The sequence below is a fragment of the Paramisgurnus dabryanus genome, chromosome 6 (genome assembly GCF_030506205.2).
Source record: "Paramisgurnus dabryanus chromosome 6, PD_genome_1.1, whole genome shotgun sequence".
Taxonomy (NCBI): Eukaryota; Metazoa; Chordata; class Actinopteri; order Cypriniformes; family Cobitidae; genus Paramisgurnus; species Paramisgurnus dabryanus.
In genome coordinates, this window is record NC_133342.1 from 12,030,361 (window position 1) to 12,052,220 (window position 21,860).

At 37.0% G+C, this 21,860-nt stretch overlaps 1 protein-coding gene across 2 annotated transcripts in view; it reads left to right on the top strand.

Annotated features, from left to right (window-relative positions):
- Positions 1 to 16,303, top strand: part of helz2b (helicase with zinc finger 2b) — a 33,962-nt gene extending 17,659 nt beyond the window's left edge. The window contains exons 8-19 of one of the 2 annotated variants that reach the window (XM_065266893.1): positions 528 to 4,530; positions 4,626 to 4,711; positions 4,999 to 5,142; positions 5,387 to 5,542; positions 5,621 to 5,765; positions 6,913 to 7,050; positions 9,029 to 9,221; positions 9,562 to 9,696; positions 9,768 to 9,989; positions 10,539 to 10,698; positions 13,871 to 14,038; positions 14,495 to 16,303. In XM_065266893.1, the coding sequence (XP_065122965.1) occupies positions 528 to 4,530; positions 4,626 to 4,711; positions 4,999 to 5,142; positions 5,387 to 5,542; positions 5,621 to 5,765; positions 6,913 to 7,050; positions 9,029 to 9,221; positions 9,562 to 9,696; positions 9,768 to 9,989; positions 10,539 to 10,698; positions 13,871 to 14,038; positions 14,495 to 14,607 (5,663 nt within the window). In that variant the 3' untranslated portion in view covers positions 14,608 to 16,303. Of the gene's footprint in view, positions 1 to 527; positions 4,531 to 4,625; positions 4,712 to 4,998; positions 5,143 to 5,386; positions 5,543 to 5,620; positions 5,766 to 6,912; positions 7,051 to 9,028; positions 9,222 to 9,561; positions 9,697 to 9,767; positions 9,990 to 10,503; positions 10,699 to 13,870; positions 14,039 to 14,494 lie in introns of those variants that run through there. The other variant, XM_065266901.1, reaches the window with a different exon arrangement.
- Positions 16,304 to 21,860: the final 5,557 nt, after the last annotated feature.

Here is a 21,860-nt window from a genome sequence, read left to right on the forward strand (position 1 = left end):
AAAGTTGAACTGAACTGATTTTTGAGCGTGATGCTAATGGTCTAATCAGATTCATTGGATTATGCTAAGCTATGCTAAAAGTGGTAGTGCCAGACACAGAGATCGGCTGAATGGATTGGAAAACAGTAAAAATCAAATGTTTGTCAGAACAGTTAGTGTTGTGGATAGTGCTCCGGCATATGGTGCAGACGCGCTTCCAGTGTCCCGAGTTTGACTCCCGGCTCAAGGTCCTTTGCCAATGCCATATCCCTCTCTCCACCATGTACTTCCTGTCGTCTCTTGATTACTGTCTGTCAAATAAAGGCAAAATGGTAAAAAAAAATCTAATGTTTAACTCTAGGGCATCTGGAAAATGAGCATATTTTCAAAAAGTGGAATGTCCCTTTAAGTACAGTTACATTATAAAAATGCAATCTACTGTATATTATATATAACCAGTGTCTAGCCCCAAAATCAGTTGCTTGCTGTTATATTGTTTAATAGTTAGTTTTACAATATATTCTTTAAAAATGCCATGTGTTCTTTAGGGAAGCAGTACAGAGTTATCATCATAACAACTGTTCACACCAGAGACAGACTTTTTCAATCAGAGTCGAGCTGTCTTGATTTTTTTGATGATATCAAGGCACTAAACACTGCCATAACTAGAGCCCAGTCATTGGTGGTTGTAGTTGGAGATGCCAGTGCTCTTTGCTGCTTTGGCAATTGCTCAAGGATCTGGAAGTCCTACATAGAACACTGCATCAGCAAGGGCAGTGCCAAACCAGGCTACTTGACCAGAGACATCCTAGAACATGAAGTGTCAGAAATTCTCAAATTTAAAAAGACAGAAAGAGTAGCAAAGACTGAGGATGGTGTACCTACCCAGCCTGAAACTGATCTTATATTGAAAGAGATGATTGATGACTATGATAGAGACACAGACTCAGATGAAGACAATGAAGGTCATCCTGAACAAAAGAGGCTTTTATTCTCCTCCAGTGAAAAGGAAGACCTGTTGAAGCTGGTTAGGGAACGGCCTGGTATCTACAGACATGGAGAACTGGTAATGGAGGGGTACAATTTAGGTTATGTAGTTCCTTACGACAACCCTACCGAACACATTGCTATTAAAGGGAGAAAAAACTTTGGCATGTCTTTCCCCGGGGATGAAGTTGTAGTGGAGACAGGATACCACCATGAAGAAGGTAATCTTACTGGGAAGGTTTTAGGAGTCACAAATAGTGCAAGTTTCTCTTCCAAATTTGTGTGCACCTTAGAGAATGAAAACTACCAAAGACGGAGGAAAACTGACACAAACAATTTCTCCAAGATAATGATACCCCTCAGCAGGAACACCACCAAAATACGTGTCATGGTAAGCAAGAAGTCTCACAACTTTATTCCAATATGGAAACTTGAAAGGGGCAAATGGAAAATTTTAAGATATTTTCCTCTGAATGAAGACACAAAGAAGAGATATGTTTTTGTTGTTCAGATTTTTACCTGGAAAGCCCATTGTTCCTTCCCACTAGGTAGCGTTACAGAAGTCCTACCAATTGGGACAACATTGGAGGAGGGACTAGAGATTTTAAAAACAGAGTTCCAATTGACACCCTTACCTCTGATGCAAGAGGCTGCATTGTTTACCACACAAAACGATGAAACTGATTACAGCATGAGATCAGATTTAACGGGTTTAAAAATGTTCACTGTTGATCCAGAAGGAGCCAGAGACTTGGATGATGCCATAAGTGTTAAGAATCTGGGAAGCTGCTATGAAATAGGGGTTCATGTTGCAGATGTTGCTAGTTTTGTGACTGAGGGCAGTCCACTTGATAGCGCTGCAAAAGAGAGGGGAGCAACTTTTTACAGCCCTGGAACAAAACCTGTTTTCATGTTTCCAGAAGGTCTCACTACTAACTTATTCAGTCTCCTCCCAGATAAAAAGCGCAAAGTAATATCATTCATTGTCACAGTGGACAAAGAGTCAGGCTTTATCAGAGAAAAGACTTTTGATCTTTCCGTGGTAACGTCAAAAAAAAAGTTCACCTATGAGGAGGCTGAGGAAATAATAAGTCAGTATGATGAGAGGCTAAAGTTTGATACTTTAGAGGACTGTGTCAGAGTGGCTTATCATTTTGCAAGAAAACAACGCAAAGACAGGCTTAAAGAAAGCTGGGCCTATGCCCAACCAGATCAACATCGTAATCCAGGAGAGAGAGAAGCTCATCTAATGATTGAAGAGTTGAACATAATGTTTAACCACGCCATGGCAGACTTTCTGACCAAGAATGCAACCACAAAATCTTACACTCCTTTAAGGTGTCAGCTTCCTCCTACAGCAGAGCAATTGGAGAAAATCAATGATCGGCATAAAGAGGTCATTCCTCTCTCCTCATATCTGACATATCACATTGACAAAAACCGCATGGACTTGCGTAACACATTCACCTTCACTGTGCATTCTCCTGATCCTAACCCTCACCTACGAGATGCCATCTCTGTCAGTGACTCTGAATATCATTATGAAATTGGATTTCACAAAGCAGAATCAAACACGTGGAGTTTAACACCAGGAAAAAATTGTCGAGCCATTTCTTTAATTCTGAAAGTGGAAAACATGACAGGCAAAATTGTAGAGCAAAAATTGGCACTTTCTTTTGTAAACTCAAACAGGCTGTTATCCATTACAGAAGCTAACAGCATCATCGATCAGTTTGCAGAACATGACAGGAGCTTTGATTCTTTGGAAGGATGTGTCCTTGTGGCTTACCATTTCGCACTTGATCACAGGCGCCGAAGACCTTTTCGAGATGTGGACAATTCTAATCCTCCAAACAGCAAATGCAGACTAATGATGGATGAAGTGAATCTGATGTTTAAAAGTGCTTGTGAACATCTAACTGGTCAAATAACACCTTCTTCAAACATTTTTGACTGTACAGTGACAGCTTCACCTGAACTGGAACAGAGAATAAAAAGAGATGATGAGGAGTTTCTGCAAGCACTTGAGGAACATCTAGACTTGAACCATGAGCCGAATGGTGGTAATTTCATCATTCTGACATCGATGTGGGAAAAGATTGAGTCAGCAGCTTTGACATGTGACTTTTACAAAATGGCTGACCTTATTTCCGCAGATGATATCCATCCACAGCTGCTTCCAGCCGTTGTTCAGTTAAGGGCCAGTTTTGGCAAAGCTTTGTTCATTCGCTCCTTCTCCTGTGAAAAGGCTTTAGTTGGGCACTATTCATTACACCTGGACTCATACACGCATGCATCCTCACCCATACGCCGATACATAGACCTAATTCTTCAGAGACTAATGCATGCGGCTCTCACTGATGGTCCACTTGAGTATTCAGAGAAAGACATTGAGCTATTGTGTGATAAGTGTGAAAGAGGAGAGAATAGGGCGAAACAGTTTGAAAGAAAAGCAGAATCACTTTGCCTTGCTGTAAATCTACAGAAGCAAAGCACATACAAGTTGGCTTTTGTCACGGTTGTTCGGCCTGATAGCGAAAGTTTCAAATTATCATTTCCGTTCGACAAAGGAACTTACCCAGACAGACTTCCGGTTATGTACAGGGACTTACAGCTAGAAGATCAACCGATATTTGAAAGGCAACAAAAACAAATGAGACTGACTTGGAAAAAACGCATGTACTCAATGAACACAACCAATATCCTAAAGAGAAAACTGAGATTCTGTTCAGAGATACAGCAGAGCACATGGCATGACATTGTTGAAGCAGTAAAAGTAGAAAATTGGGAAGAAGCAAAGAGTCTCATATTGGCAGCAGAAGTAACGGAATATCAGGAAAGAGATGATGTGTCAGATAATTCCAGTTTGGATTCCGATCACACATTTACGTCTGAAGAGGATCATTATACTAATTTCAACCTCTGTTTGAAAGCTGGAGACACTGTGCAGGTCCAGCTGACCTCAGAAAATGAAAGAGGCTACTGGGCCCCAGCTGTACAATTACTAAATGTGAGGTCAAACTTTGAGATTTGTGTGGAACATACTCGCAGTCCTATTAAATGCTTTTCTAAACATGCAAACCGCCCATCCAAACCTTCCTATCATAATGAAGAAGATTATGTGCAGATATGGAAGCCACTGTGTGAAATGGAGTCAGCTGCGACTGCCGTAGATGACAGCGATTGTGTTGTAATAGAGAAAATGCATATAGACTGGACGCAATCCATGTTTGGTGAAACTAAAAGTCTATCTGGAACCTTCTCTTTACCTGTGGAAAATATCAAGAAATGGGCAATTGAATTTGACCTGGCCAAGTGTTTCCTCTGTATCCGAAAAAGAGTTTCAAAGCCGAACTCACTAGCTTCACAGCTTGATCCAGAGTACTTCACTTGGGTTGCACATGGTGTGACATTTCAGTGTTTGGATGAACCGCATACACTTCATACGGAGAACAAATCAAAGATTATACACTTTGACATAAAGTATGCATCCATGAACCTTCCAAAAGACAAAAGGGATGATACTTATACGGTTGAAGTGATCCCTAAGCTCCTTCCAGACATGTAAGCATGTGATAAATAACCTCATTACATTATACCACATCCATTATTATTCAAATTAAAATATAATGTGTGATCTTTCTGCTTAATTTATCCAGACGAAAAGAAAGCGCTGTGAATAATTTACCAGCAGCTAATGAACTTGTTAGAAACATTGCAACAGGACATCGAATTAGGAAAGATGGTATGTATGAAGTTAACTGAAATTATTATTAATTTATTTGGACAATGCCATCTAATACACAAAATGTGTTTTCTAAGTAATAAATATCTGTCTGTTTTTTGTTATTGTAAATTGTTGTACATTAAGTTTAAGTGTCGTACTTAAGTGGACAGTGTGCTAGTGTCTTAACAGATATTGATGTATATTTATCAATTTTAGTATCAATATTAGTCTATAAAGATATATTTACATGGACTATGCACATTTAGTCCATAGTCCATTAGTTTTATATACGTATCAATCCACAGGCTTTGGACCAGCTATATACCTGGAACGGTATGTGCTAAGGAGACAGACAGCACCAAAAGGTCTGCCTGAACTGAATGAAAGCCAGTATAATGCTTTGGAACAAGCTGTGAACGGCAAATTCACCCTCATTCAAGGCCCCCCAGGTCACACTGAGTATACATCATTTATAGTAAATACATACTGTAAATACAATTACAAGATGTATGTATATAAATAATGTATTTTAATAACATAAAATGTACTGTAAAGACAACTGCAAGTATTATTCAAATATACAAATAATGTATTTTAACTTAACTAAAGATTCTGATTTTGAACATCAGCGAAGTTCATTTGGTGAAAGTCTCAGGAAATTAACATCTTCGTTATAAAATTATGTGCTTATAGGAACAGGAAAAACAGTTGTGGGAGCTTACATCGTGTACTGGTTCTCCTATTTGAACTCTAAGAAACCTCAAAACCAGAAGGGAATCAATGACGAAGAGAAGAAGGAAGTTATTCTGTACTGTGGACCCTCAAACAAATCTGTGGATGTAATTGCGGGTAAGTATATTTGATAATATGAAGTGATGAGAAAACTGCTCTGTGTAATAATCTGCTAATGTTTGATTGTGTGTACAGAATATCTGCTCAAGTTTGGGGAGAATCTGAAGCAATTGCGTGTGTGCAGCAGACAGATGGAAATGAATGAGTTTCCTTATCCTGGGAGCACCCTCCAGATATCCCAAAAATCACTGCGTCAGGAACGCTCTAAACCTGAGCTCAGGTACTGCAGATTACAAATACAATAAAACAACCACATTATTCATCACACATTACAGTACATTAACAGTTATGCATTTGGCAGACGCTTTTATCCAAAGGGTATAACAGTGCATTACAAGATACATTTGATCAGTGTGTTTTCTACCTGGGATTAAAACCATAACATTTTGTAACGCCATTCTTAACCAACTGAACTACAGGAATACTTAACTCTTTCACCGCCAGCATTTTTTCATGATTTTCACAAAAGTTAAATGCCTTCCAGAAAATGCTTCTTTTTAAATATATAAACATACAATATATGAAATAAAAGAACAGACCCTCTGCTTTCAAACAAAAAAAAATCTGTTTCATCCTACCTTCATGTGTTCTGTTTTTATCACCTCACAAATATGTGTAGGTTTCATCAAAAACACAAAATTTTGAGCAAAAAGCTGAGATAATTCCATTTTTGTGAAGGACTTTTGATAGATATGAGATGCAGAGCGATCTTTAAAACATACACGGACATACAGCTGTTTGCCACAGGGCAATACTTCCGGTTTTTATAAGTTGTGGAAGAGCGTCACCTGGTGGATAATAGCGGTATTGCAGATTGACGAGATATCTCATCAATGGCGGGGAAAGAGTTAAAGGGTTAGTTCACCCAAAAATGAAAATAATGTCATTGATGACTCAAGAGTCTGAGAGCTTTCTGACCCTCCATTGAAAATCTATGTACAGTATACTGTCCATGTCCAGAAAGGTAATAAAAACATCATCAAAGTAGTCCAAGTGACATCAGTGGGTCAGTTTGAATTTGTCGAAGCATCGAAAATACATTTTGAAAGGGAATGTATTCATCTAAACCAAAGAACAACAAAATGCTCTAACAAATGTCATTGCCATGCAATAATACATACATAGCTGGACCACGTTAGCACACAGCATGTCAGAAAAACCAACACCAGACCATCTTAAGGACATTTGCATTTACTGCATCAGAACTGTCATATTTATGTTGCCACACATCGTGCTATTTTATTAAAGTGGAGTACTTCCAGACTTTCTAAACTTATACAAAACCTAATAAATACTATAAAAAGACTCTATAGTTGCACGCTTTATATCTGTTTCCTACTCAAACTCGTTTACATTCTTATGTTTAGGGACATAACACTTCATCACAGGATTCGGATGAGTCATAATCCTTATGCCCAACCTATACTGGACTTTGATGAAAGAATAAGAAAACAAAAAGAGAGTGAAAATGACCAACATTCACTCACAGATGCGGAGATAGAAGAGTAAGTAGAAATTTCTTCAGTATTTCCTTCAATTAAAATGCTTGGTGTCAACTGCAATCCAGAACACCTGTCTAAAGCCCTAATTGGATGGCAATAGTTTTGCATGGGTATGTAAGCTATTTTCAACACTTACAGAGGCTAGTCAGTGATTTTTTTTATTGCTGTGTTGGTGATGTTTTCCTCTAACCATCCACATTAATACTCCCAGCCCAATTACCTAAATTTTTGACAAACACCCAGGTTGTGTGGTAATTAAACTGCCCTCCTAATCCACATCTCGGAGTTAATAAAATGGAAACAAGGCAAAAGTCATTTTGTACATCCTTGTAGACTAAAATCACCGTATGGTAATGTAATGCTTCACGTTAATCTCCATCAGTGAAACGACTTTCTTGCATGCATTTAAAAATGAAAACCTTCATAACTGAAATGATGAAAAGTATTTATGGGAAATCTTTCATCATTGCTCCACTACAGCGAGTGGGAGCTAATACAGTAAGCACTAAAGAAATAAAGAGAAGAAAATCACGAAAACATGACCTGAAATGGCCTATTTTTATATTAAACAGGTAATACAATTATATAGTCAGGAAAATAAGTATTTGAACACCCTGGTATTTTGCAAGTTCTCCCACTTAGAAATCATGGAGGGGTCTGAAATTGTCATCGTTGGTGCATGTCCACTGTGAGAGACATGTGAAAAATATATGATTTTTTAACTATTTATTTGTATGATGCAGCTGCAAATAAGTATTTGAACACCTGTCTATCAGCTAGAATTCTGACCCTCAAAGACCTGTTAGTCTGCCTTTAAAATGTCCACCTCCACTCCATTTATTATCCTAAATTAAATGCACCTGTTTGAGGTCGTTAGCTGCATAAAGACACCTGTCCACCCCATACAATCAGTAAGAATCCAACTACTAACATGGCCAAGACCAAAGAGCTGTCCAAAGACACTAGAGACAAAATTGTACACCTCCACAAGGCTGGAAAGGGCTACGGGGTAGTGATGCAAAGTCCGATTCATTTCCGCAAACCTGCTCTTTTCGGACAGTTCGGCTCATTGAACCGGTTAAAAAAGCAGATTCAACAGTTCCTGACGTCATCAAGAAATGACATTGCTACGCATTTATTTTCTAATTACTTGTATCAATGAAACATTCAAATAAAGTCGTTTGTGTCAACACATTAAAACATTCAAATTAAAAGTTGTTTTTGTGAAGGCATAGCTGATTTATTGCCTTTCATTCACAAGTTAGTAATGTTTGTGGTCACAGTTTCAATCGCGGTTTGTAAATGCCAGATACCAGTTTTGACTAGCCTACAACTTGAATAAGATTCCTAAAAGACATTGGTGCACAATTGCGGAGGTGTAAGTATAAAGAATAAATAAACTTGTCTTTTAAACTCATTGGTCTTCCTTAAACAACTACAATATGATTTGCATGCACAATAAATCGTACTAAAACTAAAGCTTTTTAATAAAACAAGCATATCAAGAAACTAATAAAACAAGAAAATTCGCATATCAAGCTCGTTCAAATCCTCTGTGATTCATGCGCAGTGTCAGCAACTCATCCGTCAGAATAATCGGCAATCCTCGCCTCGGCAATCATCGACAAACTTCGTTTGGTTCTTTTTTAGTTTGACGTGCTATTTCAGCTGTGCGTCCTGCGTCATCAACCTAGAACCTATGGCCAAAACTAAAGTTTGATTCAGTTCGATTTGTGAACCGGCTCGACCGGTTACTTCCTGAGAACCGGCTCAAAAGAACGATTCGTTCAAGAACCTTACATCACTACTACGGGGAAATTGCCAAGCAGCTTGGTGAAAAAAGGTCCACTGTTGGAGCAATCATTAGAAAATGGAAGAAGCACATGACTTTCGCCCCCGCTCTCCCCTATTTGTATGCATGTATGCCTGTTGGAGTGCACAATGAATGCATGACACATGACTTTGTACTGTATATCCCCAGATATAAAAAGCTTTTAAATACTGCACGTCTGTATGAACTGAAAAGGCATGATGTCATACTGTGTACCTGCACGACTGCCGCATCACCCAACCTAACTAAGTCACTCAGTGCACAACAGATTCTCATCGATGAGTCCGCCATGGCAACAGAACCCCAAACACTTGTCCCATTGGTCAGCTTCAAACCTGAGAAGGTCTGAGACTAATCCATCTAATCCATGATGTTATACACATACATACATACATATATATTTGTCAATTTACAATTAAAGATTTAAGATATATTTAAATTGTATTTGCAATTGCGCTTCCTACATGTGGGTGTAAAAACTGTGACATAATTCAATTGCACATGGACTATTCTTTTCCAATTAAAATTTGGCATACATTGTACGTTAGCGTAAATGAGAATGCAAACGGTTTGCATTTGTGTTTGAATTATGTCACAGTTTTTACACCCACAAGTAGGAAACGCATTTGCTTTTTAATACTGGCCGCAAAAATTTTTCATGCCTGATCTTTATCGTCCTGCAGGTTGTGCTGTTGGGTGATCACAAGCAATTGCGTCCGATCGTGAAAAATGAGCATGTACGGAGACTTGGAATGACACGCTCCCTGTTTGAACGCTATATGGGTAGAGCACTAATGCTGGACACTCAGTACAGAATGGTACAACACTTACACACATACATGTTAACTTAAACAAATACCAAACACTTACTGTGGGCTTCTTTCTTTAGCAAGAAGACATTTGTAAATTCCCGTCTGAGGCATACTACCAGGATAAGCTCAAAACTCAAGTGGATAAACGGACCAGCATGCTGCACGCTGAGACTGAAACAATGAGACAAAGCAAGCACATTTTGTTTGGAGATATAAGAGGTGAAGAGATCAGTTTGGTTGTTTCAACTGCACGTGGGAATGAAAACTCAAAAGCCAACCTTGCAGAGGTTAAAAAAGCTGTAAGTGAAAAATAACATGTGCATACTATTTGCATCACATAACATTTCAACTTTTGTACTGATTGAATATATACTAAGGAATGAGTTTGTGATTATAAGTCACACTGACCAAAAATGTAGCCATCATTTTAAATGGAAAAATAACAATGGGATAAACCACAAAGTCCTGTGTTTTTAAAGCTTTGATTGTGTTTACGGTGCGTAATATAACTGATGTTCATGTTTCATGTGTAAAAAATGCAGTATTTTTCACACAATTGACTAATATTTTCAGCTTGTTTAGTGTGTGGTGATTCAACAGCAGCTTAGCTTAGCCAGAGCTGAGCTTAGCTGGTGACTGACATATTCCATGGGGCGGAGTTTTGTTAAAAAATCAAACTAATATTGACATAATTCAACCAGGAAGTAGTGGGCTGTAGTCCAAACCAGCCGTTCGCTGTAGGTTTTGAAAGGGGGATTCTGTTTAAGATATGTCCTTTGGCATTGAACTTTTGAGTTTTTTTTAATTTTCTAGATGTTTCTTAGGTAGGTTTCTGTGTTGTTGAACAGGTTGAAATCTGTACTCAGCTGATATCAGCGGGTAGTGTGAGGCCAGAGGACATTGCCATTCTATCACCATATAATGCACAGGTGGCGCTGATCAAAGAAAAATTCAAAGAAAGACACCGCCCGGAGAAGATTACTGTCACCACCATTACAAAGAGTCAAGGTAATACTCTTAAATCATGTTTCTTCTGTCTTATTAATCATATTTAAATTGTGATGATTACCAGTGATGGGAGTTACGGTAATTCCACTACTTTTAGCTGTAACAAGCATGTAACAAAGTATTTTTTTAAATCAAGTAACGCAATTACAATTACTGAAATTTAAATGAGTTTGTTACTCGCGTTACTCTATTTTGTAAAAAAAATGTCTGATCTAACGTCGCAGGACCGTGTTGGGCAGCGCAATGAATCATTAAACTTCATGGCCGACAGTGAATATAGAATGAACATGAAAAATATATATATAAATATATATATAAAAATATACCAACAATATATGATCTTAAATATCACGGATGCGGTAATGAAAACTGTGCGACTCCACTGTATTCCAAAGAGAGCAAGCTTCACAGTTTCCATTGTTTCCCCTAGGTTTTAGCTTTATATATATTAATGCACACATATATTGCTCATTCATTGTTCGAGAATGTTAGTTAATACATTTATATGATAAACAAATTTTAAATGATGCATTTGTTGGGGAGAATAATCCTTTTTTTTTTTTTTTACATATGTCCCCTTTAATAATATTATCTGTTCTGTTGTCAGACAAAAAACGAGTAGACTATAAAGTACTGACGACCCAGTCACACCTCGTGTTCACACCTCGTGTTTAATCCAGCTGTCCCTTTAACTCTGGTGAAATCAGAGTAATCTGATATAAAACGCGATTTATAATTGTCTGACAAAATCAGCATACATTTACATTGAAGCCTTAATGATGTTGATTTTCTCATCATGTCTTGTTGTGTCATGAGCTTTTTTATTTCAAATGTGAGTTTTATTGTATATCGCGTAGCCTTATCGTGCAGACAATTCGGTGCAAATTCAGAAATATGACAGCATAAACTGTTACTGTTACACAGAGTCACGTGCAGGGAGCGGGCATATACAGCATGATAAAGAGGGAGAGAATGCGTACGCTAACATTTCGTCAAGTCATGATAAACTCGATCAGCCGTCTTATTAGTCAGTAACATCCGTGACTGTTGATGTTTATGCAAAAAAGAAAGTAAATGGAGCAACGGACTTTGAAAACACTGTCACCTTTTCAGGAATGTAAGAGACAGAGGCGCCCGCTGCACGCCAACATGAGAGAGAGAGCGCGCGCGCGCAGTGTATTAAGCCGAACAGTAAAATATAAATGTGCGCACTCAATTGGATAATTGTAAACGCGCAAACACAGACAGAAAAGACATGCCATCGTGGAAATAAGAGAAATAACATATTACTTGAGGGCTATTTAGTTTGTTTAATAATATCACAAATTGTTCTCTGGGTATATAAAGTAAATCAAATCAAATTTACTTGACCTTCAAGGGGGGCGGGTCAAGCCGTTAGGAGGGCGGGGCGCCCCCCTTATATAATGGTAGAGGAAACACTGTTTTCCAAATTCTTAAAGAGACAGTATGCAATTTTAACACATTATAAATTTTTTATGTAAACACACAAAATATTTGTCTAAATAATATACATAAATAAACTAAGCTTACATATTAAGATTAATTCTAACAAAAATATTCAAAGGCCAAAGCAAAATAGGCTCCTACAGTATTACCATTCACACAGACCTTTAGTCCCAGAAAATACACCAGACAAGCTTCTGTGTGAACGCAAACACGTCCCGTAAATCTTCTGAGATCGTTGCCGGAAAGAGGACCTAGTAAGATAACCCTCTGTGTGAACAAGAAGCTGAAACAATGCCGTAATGGGCGTGTTGTAGTGAGGACGCGCTCGTCATCAAAACAAAAGTTATGGTTTAGCTTTTTTAAACGAGATCTACATGCAGATCAACATTCATGACAAGAAATGCCGCAAACTAGACTGAAGCAGTTATCAGGAAATGATAAATGAGACGCATAAACAATGACGCGCCTGCCGTAGTGAGGCAACATAAAGTTGGTTCATCTCTTTAAAATGAGGGATTTACATACAATACAACATTCATGACCAGAAATAACAGTTAACTGGACTAACATGGATATCAGGTAAGTTAGCTCGTCACTTACTACGCTGATACAGAGATCATTCAGCAGCATAAAAGAATATCGTGTCACGTGCTCATTTGAGCTTATAATAATCAAAAATGCCTGCGCGTCATTCCAACAAGATATATCGTTCAGCGCCTCAAAACAGGGGTTTTAAATGCATATTAACAATTACCATGAGAAATGTATGAAAACTGGATTAAAGCAGAGATCAGGGAGCTCGTCAAATATCCACTCTGAAGCTGAGAACCCCAGCATAGAAAGGTGTGTAACGCGCTCCTTTATAGTCTTATCATAAACAAATATGCACGCAAGTGGTTTTTGGAGAGAGAAATAATATATAATATGCGAACTTCAGACGCTGCGTAGAAGAGAGGGCAGGACTTTAAACAGGTCACGTGTCTTTCCGAGACCTTGCAGATGCCGGCAAATCATTAGCAGTGTGAATGAACAAAAAAATCAAACGATCCTGGAAAAATCCAGGATGCATTTTCAGTGTATTTTCCGGAATGTCTGTGTGAAAAGGGCTTATGTGATATATTTGAATCTAACGTGTAAAATAGCCCATCCATATAAGAAACTTCACTAAAATAATGCAGTACATCTAACAAAAGAGTGACGCCCACTGTGTCCTATCATTTTATTGTTTGACTGTTGTTAGGAATGTTCATATTTACATTTTTAAAAAGCAGACATAGATGTAACTTAAAAGTTACTTACTTTCCGTAGTAACTAATTACTTTTGATATACAGTAACTGGTAGAGTAATTAAATTACTTTTAAAAGAAGTAAATAGTAACTGTAACTAATTACTAATTTTCAACTTGCTCAACATTGATGATTACATTACAGAGTCAGGGGGAACTAACCAAAATGCTGAAACTACTAAGTTTCCTGTAACACAACTGGTGAAGCATAGTAAGCTACTGTAGTTCATTTGGATAAATAGCACCTTCCAAATGCACAAATGTACCTAAACTAGATTAATCAACAGCTTAGCTGCTTTAAATATTGTGTAGCTTTTCCGTTAAGAAGATACTTTTATCAATGTGTTGCTGTGTGAAACCGTTCAACTTTTATGTTACTGTTCCCATTTGACTTCCCCTGTATCATGATGTAATTGCAGGGAGCGAGTGGCGGTATGTGATATTATCAATGGTTCGCTCCTGCCCCAGCGAAGAGATTGAACCTATGCCTTCAAGAGAATGGCTCTCCAAGCACATTGGTTTTGTTGGTGATGAAAATCAGATCAATGTGGGCATCACAAGAGCACAGGAAGGGCTATGCATTCTGGGTAATCTCCAAGTTTTATTTGATTAATAATAGCTAAATACAGATCCCACTGTCACAAAAAATGTTTCAAGAAAATAACTTTGTTAAAGGTGCAATATGGGACTTTTAGTATAGAATCTCTTGACAGAAATACAATATAATATACATAACAATATTATCAGTGGTGTATAAAGACCTCACATAATGAACTGTTGTTTTTATTAGAGCCATTTATATCTATGTACACCGCGGGTCCCCTTACATGTAAGTTACCAGGGGTGAGCTGTGGACTGAACTGTTGGTTGCAATTCGCAATACTACCACTAGATGTCGCTAAAACTCACATTCTACCTTTAAATAAACAATATTTACTATTGGCAAATAAGTTAAGTGTAATAGTAAATGAGAATTTTAGAGTAGATTTGCAGTTTGTACAGTATGGTTGACTGATTATATGTTTAATTGGTTTGTGCTGTAGGTAATCAGGAGTTACTGAACTGCAGCCCAGCATGGAGGAAACTACTGAAACATTATTCAGGTTGTGGCAGTGTGGTTCGTGCAGACCAGATAATTGTACGCAATGTCCGCTGAATTATATTTTAATTAGGGATGCACCGAATATTCGGCCACCGAAAATTTTCGGCCCCAAATGGTCCAAAAGAGCATTTTCGGTTTTCGGCCAAAAGACATTTATCAGCGAAACAAAACGGCCGAAATGTTGTGATGACGCAAACAGAAACCGCGACCTGCACGTGCTTGTCTGAAGCAACATGTATGCGGTGTGGATGTATTTAACCACAAAAGGGCGCTAAAGTAAGCAGTTGTCTGTACTCACCGAGGCACATGCGGTTGAATGTGTCCGGTCCAGACGTGATCATGACAGTCCTTCAAAGATCAGAACTCTTGATGTGTAAACTTAAAAAAAAGTCGCGCAAATGTGTCTCATACTGTAGTCCATTAATAAACATTTGCCGAATAAAGCAATGAAAAATAACGTAACGTTTTTATGCTGCGCTGTTTGGGATTCGCCTTCGGTCTCTGTGTAGGCGCGCGTTTAAGTGCCCTCAATAGTGCACACATGAGTGAGACGCAAACAAGCGAACATAAAATCTTTCTATTATTGACAGGACACATATAAACAAGATTATCTCCACAGTATTCTTTTTCTCATAAAAACATTTGTTTATGTCATAAGTGTATGTATAGATTACACTCAGAAACCAGTCTCTGCTTATTTGGTCTTAAAGAGACAGTAACCTGAATTAACCTACTTAAGTCTGTGTCATTAATGTTAATCAAACAACTCAAGACAAAGAGAAGATCAGTTCTGTAGCTCTAAAAAATAATAATATATTTGATTTATACAATAAAGACAGTGTTATGACTCATTTAATTCGACTTCTGTACCTAATGCTAATGTTAGCCCTTATTAATGTGCAACTTTGTTCTTTTTTATAAATGTTTGCAATTTCTTTATTTGTTATTAGATTTTCCCAACCCCCTTTTTGCTGATCTGAAAAATAATCCAATCTGTGCCTCAAAAACCGTAATGTGATCCGAACCGTGAGTGAGTTTTGTGATCCGTCACACACCCCTAGTAAAGTTGGTACACAGTGATAGCCATAAATGCATTTGTACTAATAGTTGGCATAATAATTTATTTCGGTGTTTCGGTTTTTCGGCCTTGGTTTCCTCTTTTTCGGTTTTGGCCAAGAATTTTGCTTTCGGTGCATCCCTAATTTTAATTTATTTATATTTGTCCTAATTAATTTTTTCTACACTTTCAAACATACATTCCAAACTCCATATCATTCCACCTCATATCAAATGATCTTTTAATGTGTTATGAATAAGACATTTAAGACATCAGGGGTTAAAATGTGAATGTGAGTTTTTTTATAATAAGCCTATTTTATGCACAAACATTATAATTAAGAAGCTATTTCGAAGCACTTAATTTTGTGACTGCACAGATCTGGAGTTCAAGACAAGATTATATATTTTTCTCATTAAAATCTGAACCAAGATTTTTGGCCATATGATTATGTCATTTTCTATGTATTTTAAAGCATGAAAACTTGAGGAGAAATTACAGATATTTTAACTATTCTCACATTGACTGCAAGTAAAATAAATTTATTTTGTGATATGTACTGTTGAAAACCTGTATTGTAATGTTTAACCTACTTAGCAATTGTCTGCCTTTTACTTAAAAGTTGTTCAAATCAATTACACTCAATGAAATTTGGTGCCGCTTTTTTGTCAACAGAAAAAAAATATTTCTAAACCACAACATATGTCTGCTTTCATTATTTGCTGACCCTTGTGTTTTAACCTGCTGAGTAATATTCTGTTTATTAAGACATGTGATATCACACCACAGAAAATTCATCATCCCCTTCAGTTTGTTCAAATTAACTGCTTTGAACATTATGAATTTTATGGAGCAACTGTTAAACAGTTAAACCATAGACTTTTATTTTAAGTGCCTCTGCATCAACATTAACTGTTTGTTTGTACAAGGTTAGGTACAAAGTATCTCAAGTCCAACGTATTTTCATGCCACATTTGTTTTTTAATTGAGTTTGACTTGTATTTAACCCAAAATGTTTCTTGTAAACCATTTCAATGACAATGTGTTCACCATACCACCAAAACGAATTGATTATTGTTTGTGTGAGGTCAAAAATTATACACACATGATCATTTCTACAGTACATACCACACAGATACAGTAACAATTCTCAGTGATGTATTGACCTCTGGTGGTGGAGTTTATATTAAGGAAGAAGTCACATTACAGTCACATTACATTCTCAAAGAGCAGAATCGATTTTTTTTTCATATTTATTTCCGCAAACATTGAACGGAGGAATGAAAGCATTTTAGATTTTGCAAGCAAGACGTGTTGTGGCTTTTAATTTCTTTTTATTAATTACCCACTTGTAAACTGCTGTTCACTGTTCTTTTTTATTAATATAGTATGTGTATTAAATCTATATTCATTGAGTTGAATCGAGAATCGAGTATAAAAACCTACCTGAGAACCAGAATCGAAAATTTAATCGAGAATCGAAATCGAATCGATTTGATAGCTTGTGAATCGAAATCGAATCGATCTGGAACATCTGAATCGATACCCAGCCCTAGTTTACGCTGGTCTTTTTTAGCGTTTTAGAGAATCTGGTCCATCTCCAGATATCAGAACAAGGCTTAAAAAAGGAGATACCACAAAAAAAAAGATTTCAGTGTCACATATTTAAAATAATAGTTCAAAACTCCAATATAATTGTATATACATTTTAATCATCATTTGTTAAAAGGGTCATATGATGAGATTTTTTAAAGATTTTAAGATAAATATTTGGTGTCCCCAGAGAGCATAAGTGAAGTTTTAGCTCAAAATACCCCACAGATTATTTATTATAACATGTTAAAATTGCCGCTTTGTGGGCCTGAGCAAAAGTGTGCAGTTTTTGGGTGTGTCATTTAAATGCAAATGAGCTGATGAAGTGCAAACACTGATCACAATTACTGTGAACCTGGCTTGCAACTACCACCAAACCCCACAAGAAGAAGATTGCGCTCGTGTTGGCAAGACGCTTGACCAGGGGGGCAGGGTTTCATATTTTAATGAAGCTTCCCCGGGCTCCGCCATTGATTAGCCGACCCCCACCTGCTGTTAGCATTCCATTGACTCTAATTCACTTTGGCGTCACTTTGACAGCGAATAACTTTACATATGAGGTGTTTAAAAACTCCATTTGTCCATTAATTATTTCTAAAGAAACAGAGAAATGTATAAAAGGCTCCATTACCATGTATCTTACGTCATGGCCCAGTAGAAGCAGTTTTTGTAAAAATAGGCTAACGATTGCGTCATAACCTGTGACTTTCTGTCGCACAGTAGAGAAATTACCGTATGGACAGAAAGTGAAGCTCGTAGGCAATCTTTAACTGTCTATGAGGCAATCGGGTGGACGTGGAGGCATAAAGTCAAGGGAGATTATTAATAAGAATACTTAACAAAATTTGCTCCTGTTCAAGCTTGTATGCTCCTGTGTTCTTTTTTTTTATTATAGTTCGTTGAACTCCGTTCTTTTATTTCAATAGCCTACCTTACCATTTACGGTGTTGGTAATTATTTTGCTGCTAATTTCTGATCAGGAAGTGATTTGTTTGTTCAAAAATTATATGGTACTTTATTATAAGTATTGCTCTTAAGCCATTGTGCATCCTTGAGGACATTTTTGTCTTTTTCAGTTTAGTTTTTTGATAACTTTGCCTGCGTTAATGCTAACTGCATAAAATTTGCCACAGGTGTGCATTTTTATTGGAATTTTAATATTTCACCTTCATTTCCTTTAAAAAATCTATTTTCTACTAGGTACACAAAATACTTCCTCTCAGGACCTTTTGGACAAAAATGTCCCCATTGAAACCCATTAAAACTGCAATTTTTGATCCCGGTGCCATTCAACTATAAAATGATGCAATCTTTGTTAACAGGCTTTCATTCTGTTGGCAAGGCTTCAAAATTTACATTTTTACAATTTTTTTTACCAGATGGTGCCTTTTTTTAGGTTTGGCATATAAAGCAAATTATCGCTTTATTGTTGTTTTCTGCTTATGCATATTATAGAGCCAATTAGATATATTATGAAGCTATAATTGTGTGGGTGTGTTGGTATGGATGTCAGAGTGTGGTTTGTATGTGTGTATTGAAAATTTTATGTGTATGTGTGTGTGTGTGTGTGTGTGTGTGTGTACCTGGTAATTATCACGATGTGGTGACCAATTGTCCCCACAAAGATAGGAATACCAGTATTTTTGTGACCTTGTGGGGACATTTTGAGGTCCCCATGAGAAAACAAGCTTATAAATCAAACAGAATGATGTTTCTTGAAAATGTGAAGCAGTAGAAGGGTTTCTGTGATGGTTGGGGTTAGAGAATGGGGTAGATAAGGGGAATAGAATATACAGTTTGTATGGTATAAAATGCATTACGTCTATGGAATGTCCCCATAAAACATGGAAACCAGAATGTGTGTGTGTGCATGTGTGTGAGTGCGTGTGTGAACAGTTTGAATGAAAAAAATATATATTGTACTGGAAATCACAAGACTACAACCGCTGCAAAGGAGGTGTCGTTTTTTATCATAAAAAACAACAGTGGCATTGTGTAAACAAACCAGCATTTGAAGGGTTAAAATTCTGAAAATTAATTAATGTTTGGTCATTGTGATTAGAGCTGATGCTGGTTAAAAAAATGGCATCAGTGAAAGTGGAAAAAATATAAATCTATAATATTTTTATGACACTTTTTGGACATGGACATTTTGTCCCCTGTGAACCTATGTGTAACTTTTTTTAATTGATGCACAAGGGTTAACAGTCTGTGTGTTTCATTTTACTAGTGCAGTATTCCGTTCTCAGAGCATATGCTGTGCCCGCGTAAGTTTATTTTGAACTGTCCATATTGCACCAAAATGCTAAAATTAACTCCCTTTGCCTGAAGTTGATAGGATTAATGGTTCTCAACATATTAAAAATGCAATAAGAAAGACAGACAGACACAAACACAGGAGATTCCGTCCTCACGTTTGCGTTGTTCTCGTAGGATGCATGAGGCACGCTGCTTCCGGCTTGCACTGTTCTGCAGTTTATTAAGTTTATTAATTTTGAACGTGTCACATGTCCATACTGCATCAAAATGCAACACTACACTCCCTTGGGTCCGCAGCAACACGTGACATAATAAAACTGCAAACAGACATAAAAACACAAAGAGATTCCTTCCTTTAGAGAGAAAAATGTGTTCAGCCCCTCCTTCCGAAGCTTTGAATATTCGATTTGATTTCTACTAGAGCTTCAAAGCTCAAAAAATGCTATTCGGACCAGCCCTAACTCTTAACAGAGTCAATAGTTTTAGGTATAACTCATAATTTATATACTTCATACGTCTTGCAATTAAGTTTCATCAACCCTTTAAGACAGCATGCACACTATGTGCTGTCTGCTTTTTTCATGAGCTTCAATGTTTTGTTTACGGTAGTTGCTTGGTCCAAAAAAAATGCTCGCAACTTTTTCTTTTACTTTTGGTCTGCTTTACCAGGAAACTGACGGCAAACTGTGCAAAACATTGCATTGTTTCTTTCATTGCATCATTTTACATAAGTAAATGTTTGCTTCCAAGAAGTTAAAAAATTCAGTTTTCATTTGGCCTTAAAGCTAGAGGGCACAATCGCCATCTTAACGTCTTTTAGTGGTTAAGGTACAGCACTGGCCCGATCTGTAAAAGACATAAATCAGCAGAGGCCAAAAAATCAGATGATTTGAAAAACATAAGCAGAACAATGAAAGGTCCTGTAGAATGGCTTCAAGTTCAATGCTAGCAAATAAAGTAAAGTAATCCTTAAATAAGGCCTAACTCTGTCCTGGGTGAAATTACAATTACTAATTGTAATGCTGCTACATAGGGCTGTTAAATAATGGGCAATATCATAATCACGGTTATTTACACGGTTAGTATTGTCTCACAATAATTGTTTTACCTCTATCAAAAATTTTAATTGAAAATCAAAAACGATTAATCACACAACCCTAAATAACATATAAAACAAAACTATACCTGTAACATTAGTACACCTTGTCAGAACTCCGTAACATTGTTGAAAAACTCTTGCTATGCACATCAGGGACAAGCAGATTAGCTTAAAGAGTAACTAAACCCCTGGTCAGAGCCTGACTCCACCCACTGGCAATATTTGAAAAATGCAAGAAAAGTGGGCAGATCCCAAGGAGATAGAGGGGACGAACTAAGTGTGTGGTGAGATCGTAGCAAGGGCGTGGTGATCTTGAACCTGCTTACGTCATGAGTCATTTTTTGGACCCACCATCCAATAGAAAAATTAAACTGTAGTAGCCACCGTTCAACCTGAAGAGGGCAGCACTCAGACGTTTTTACAACATATATTGTATTATTGAAACACTTTACATCCAAATGTCAAAAAACTTACTAAAATCAATGAACAGCACTAATAAAGCATCATTCTTACAGATCATTAACTAAAAAAAGTTGGTTTAGGGTTTAGTTACTCTTTAATGAAGAAGAAAATTAAGAACTACTTATTATATGGATAATAATTGTTTTACACAACAAACTATTATGCTATTGGACATTTGGTAAAATGGCCATGGACAGGTGAATTCCTATTAAAATGCAATGGCAGCCAATACCCACAAGATGGTGCATGATGACTCTCGTTGTGTGTGTTGTGTGTGTGTGTGTGTGTGTGTGTGTGTGTGTGTGTGTGTGTGTGTGTGTGTGTGCGTGTGCGTGTGCGTGCGTGCGTGCGTGCGTGCGTGCGTTGTCAGTTACAGTATGGGAATAAAATGTCCACACAATTTCAGAAAACCTAATATTTGGTACTTAAAAAAAATCACATTCATCTTATTCAAACAGCTTCATACAAATAACTTTGTGTAAATGTAAAAATTCCAATAGGTTTATCTGATGATTATAGGGCAGAAAATATAATTAGCTCACTTTAAAAGCAATAGTGTCAAAGGAAAGAAACTGTAATGGTAAAAATAACAGTGCATATGAATACCATGCTGTATGATGACATTCTACTTCTTAAAGTTGTTAAATTATTATTTATTGTCCAAGGTCAAAAAGTGTTCCAGTAGCTCAATTGGTAGATCACTGAATTAGCACAAAGGTCATGGGTTTGATTTCCAGGAATAACACAAAGCGTATACATTATAATGTCCTTTAAATCACTGTGAAATGCATAAATAATTCTTTGTGCATTTTTGTCACAGTGTGTTTACTGAAATGG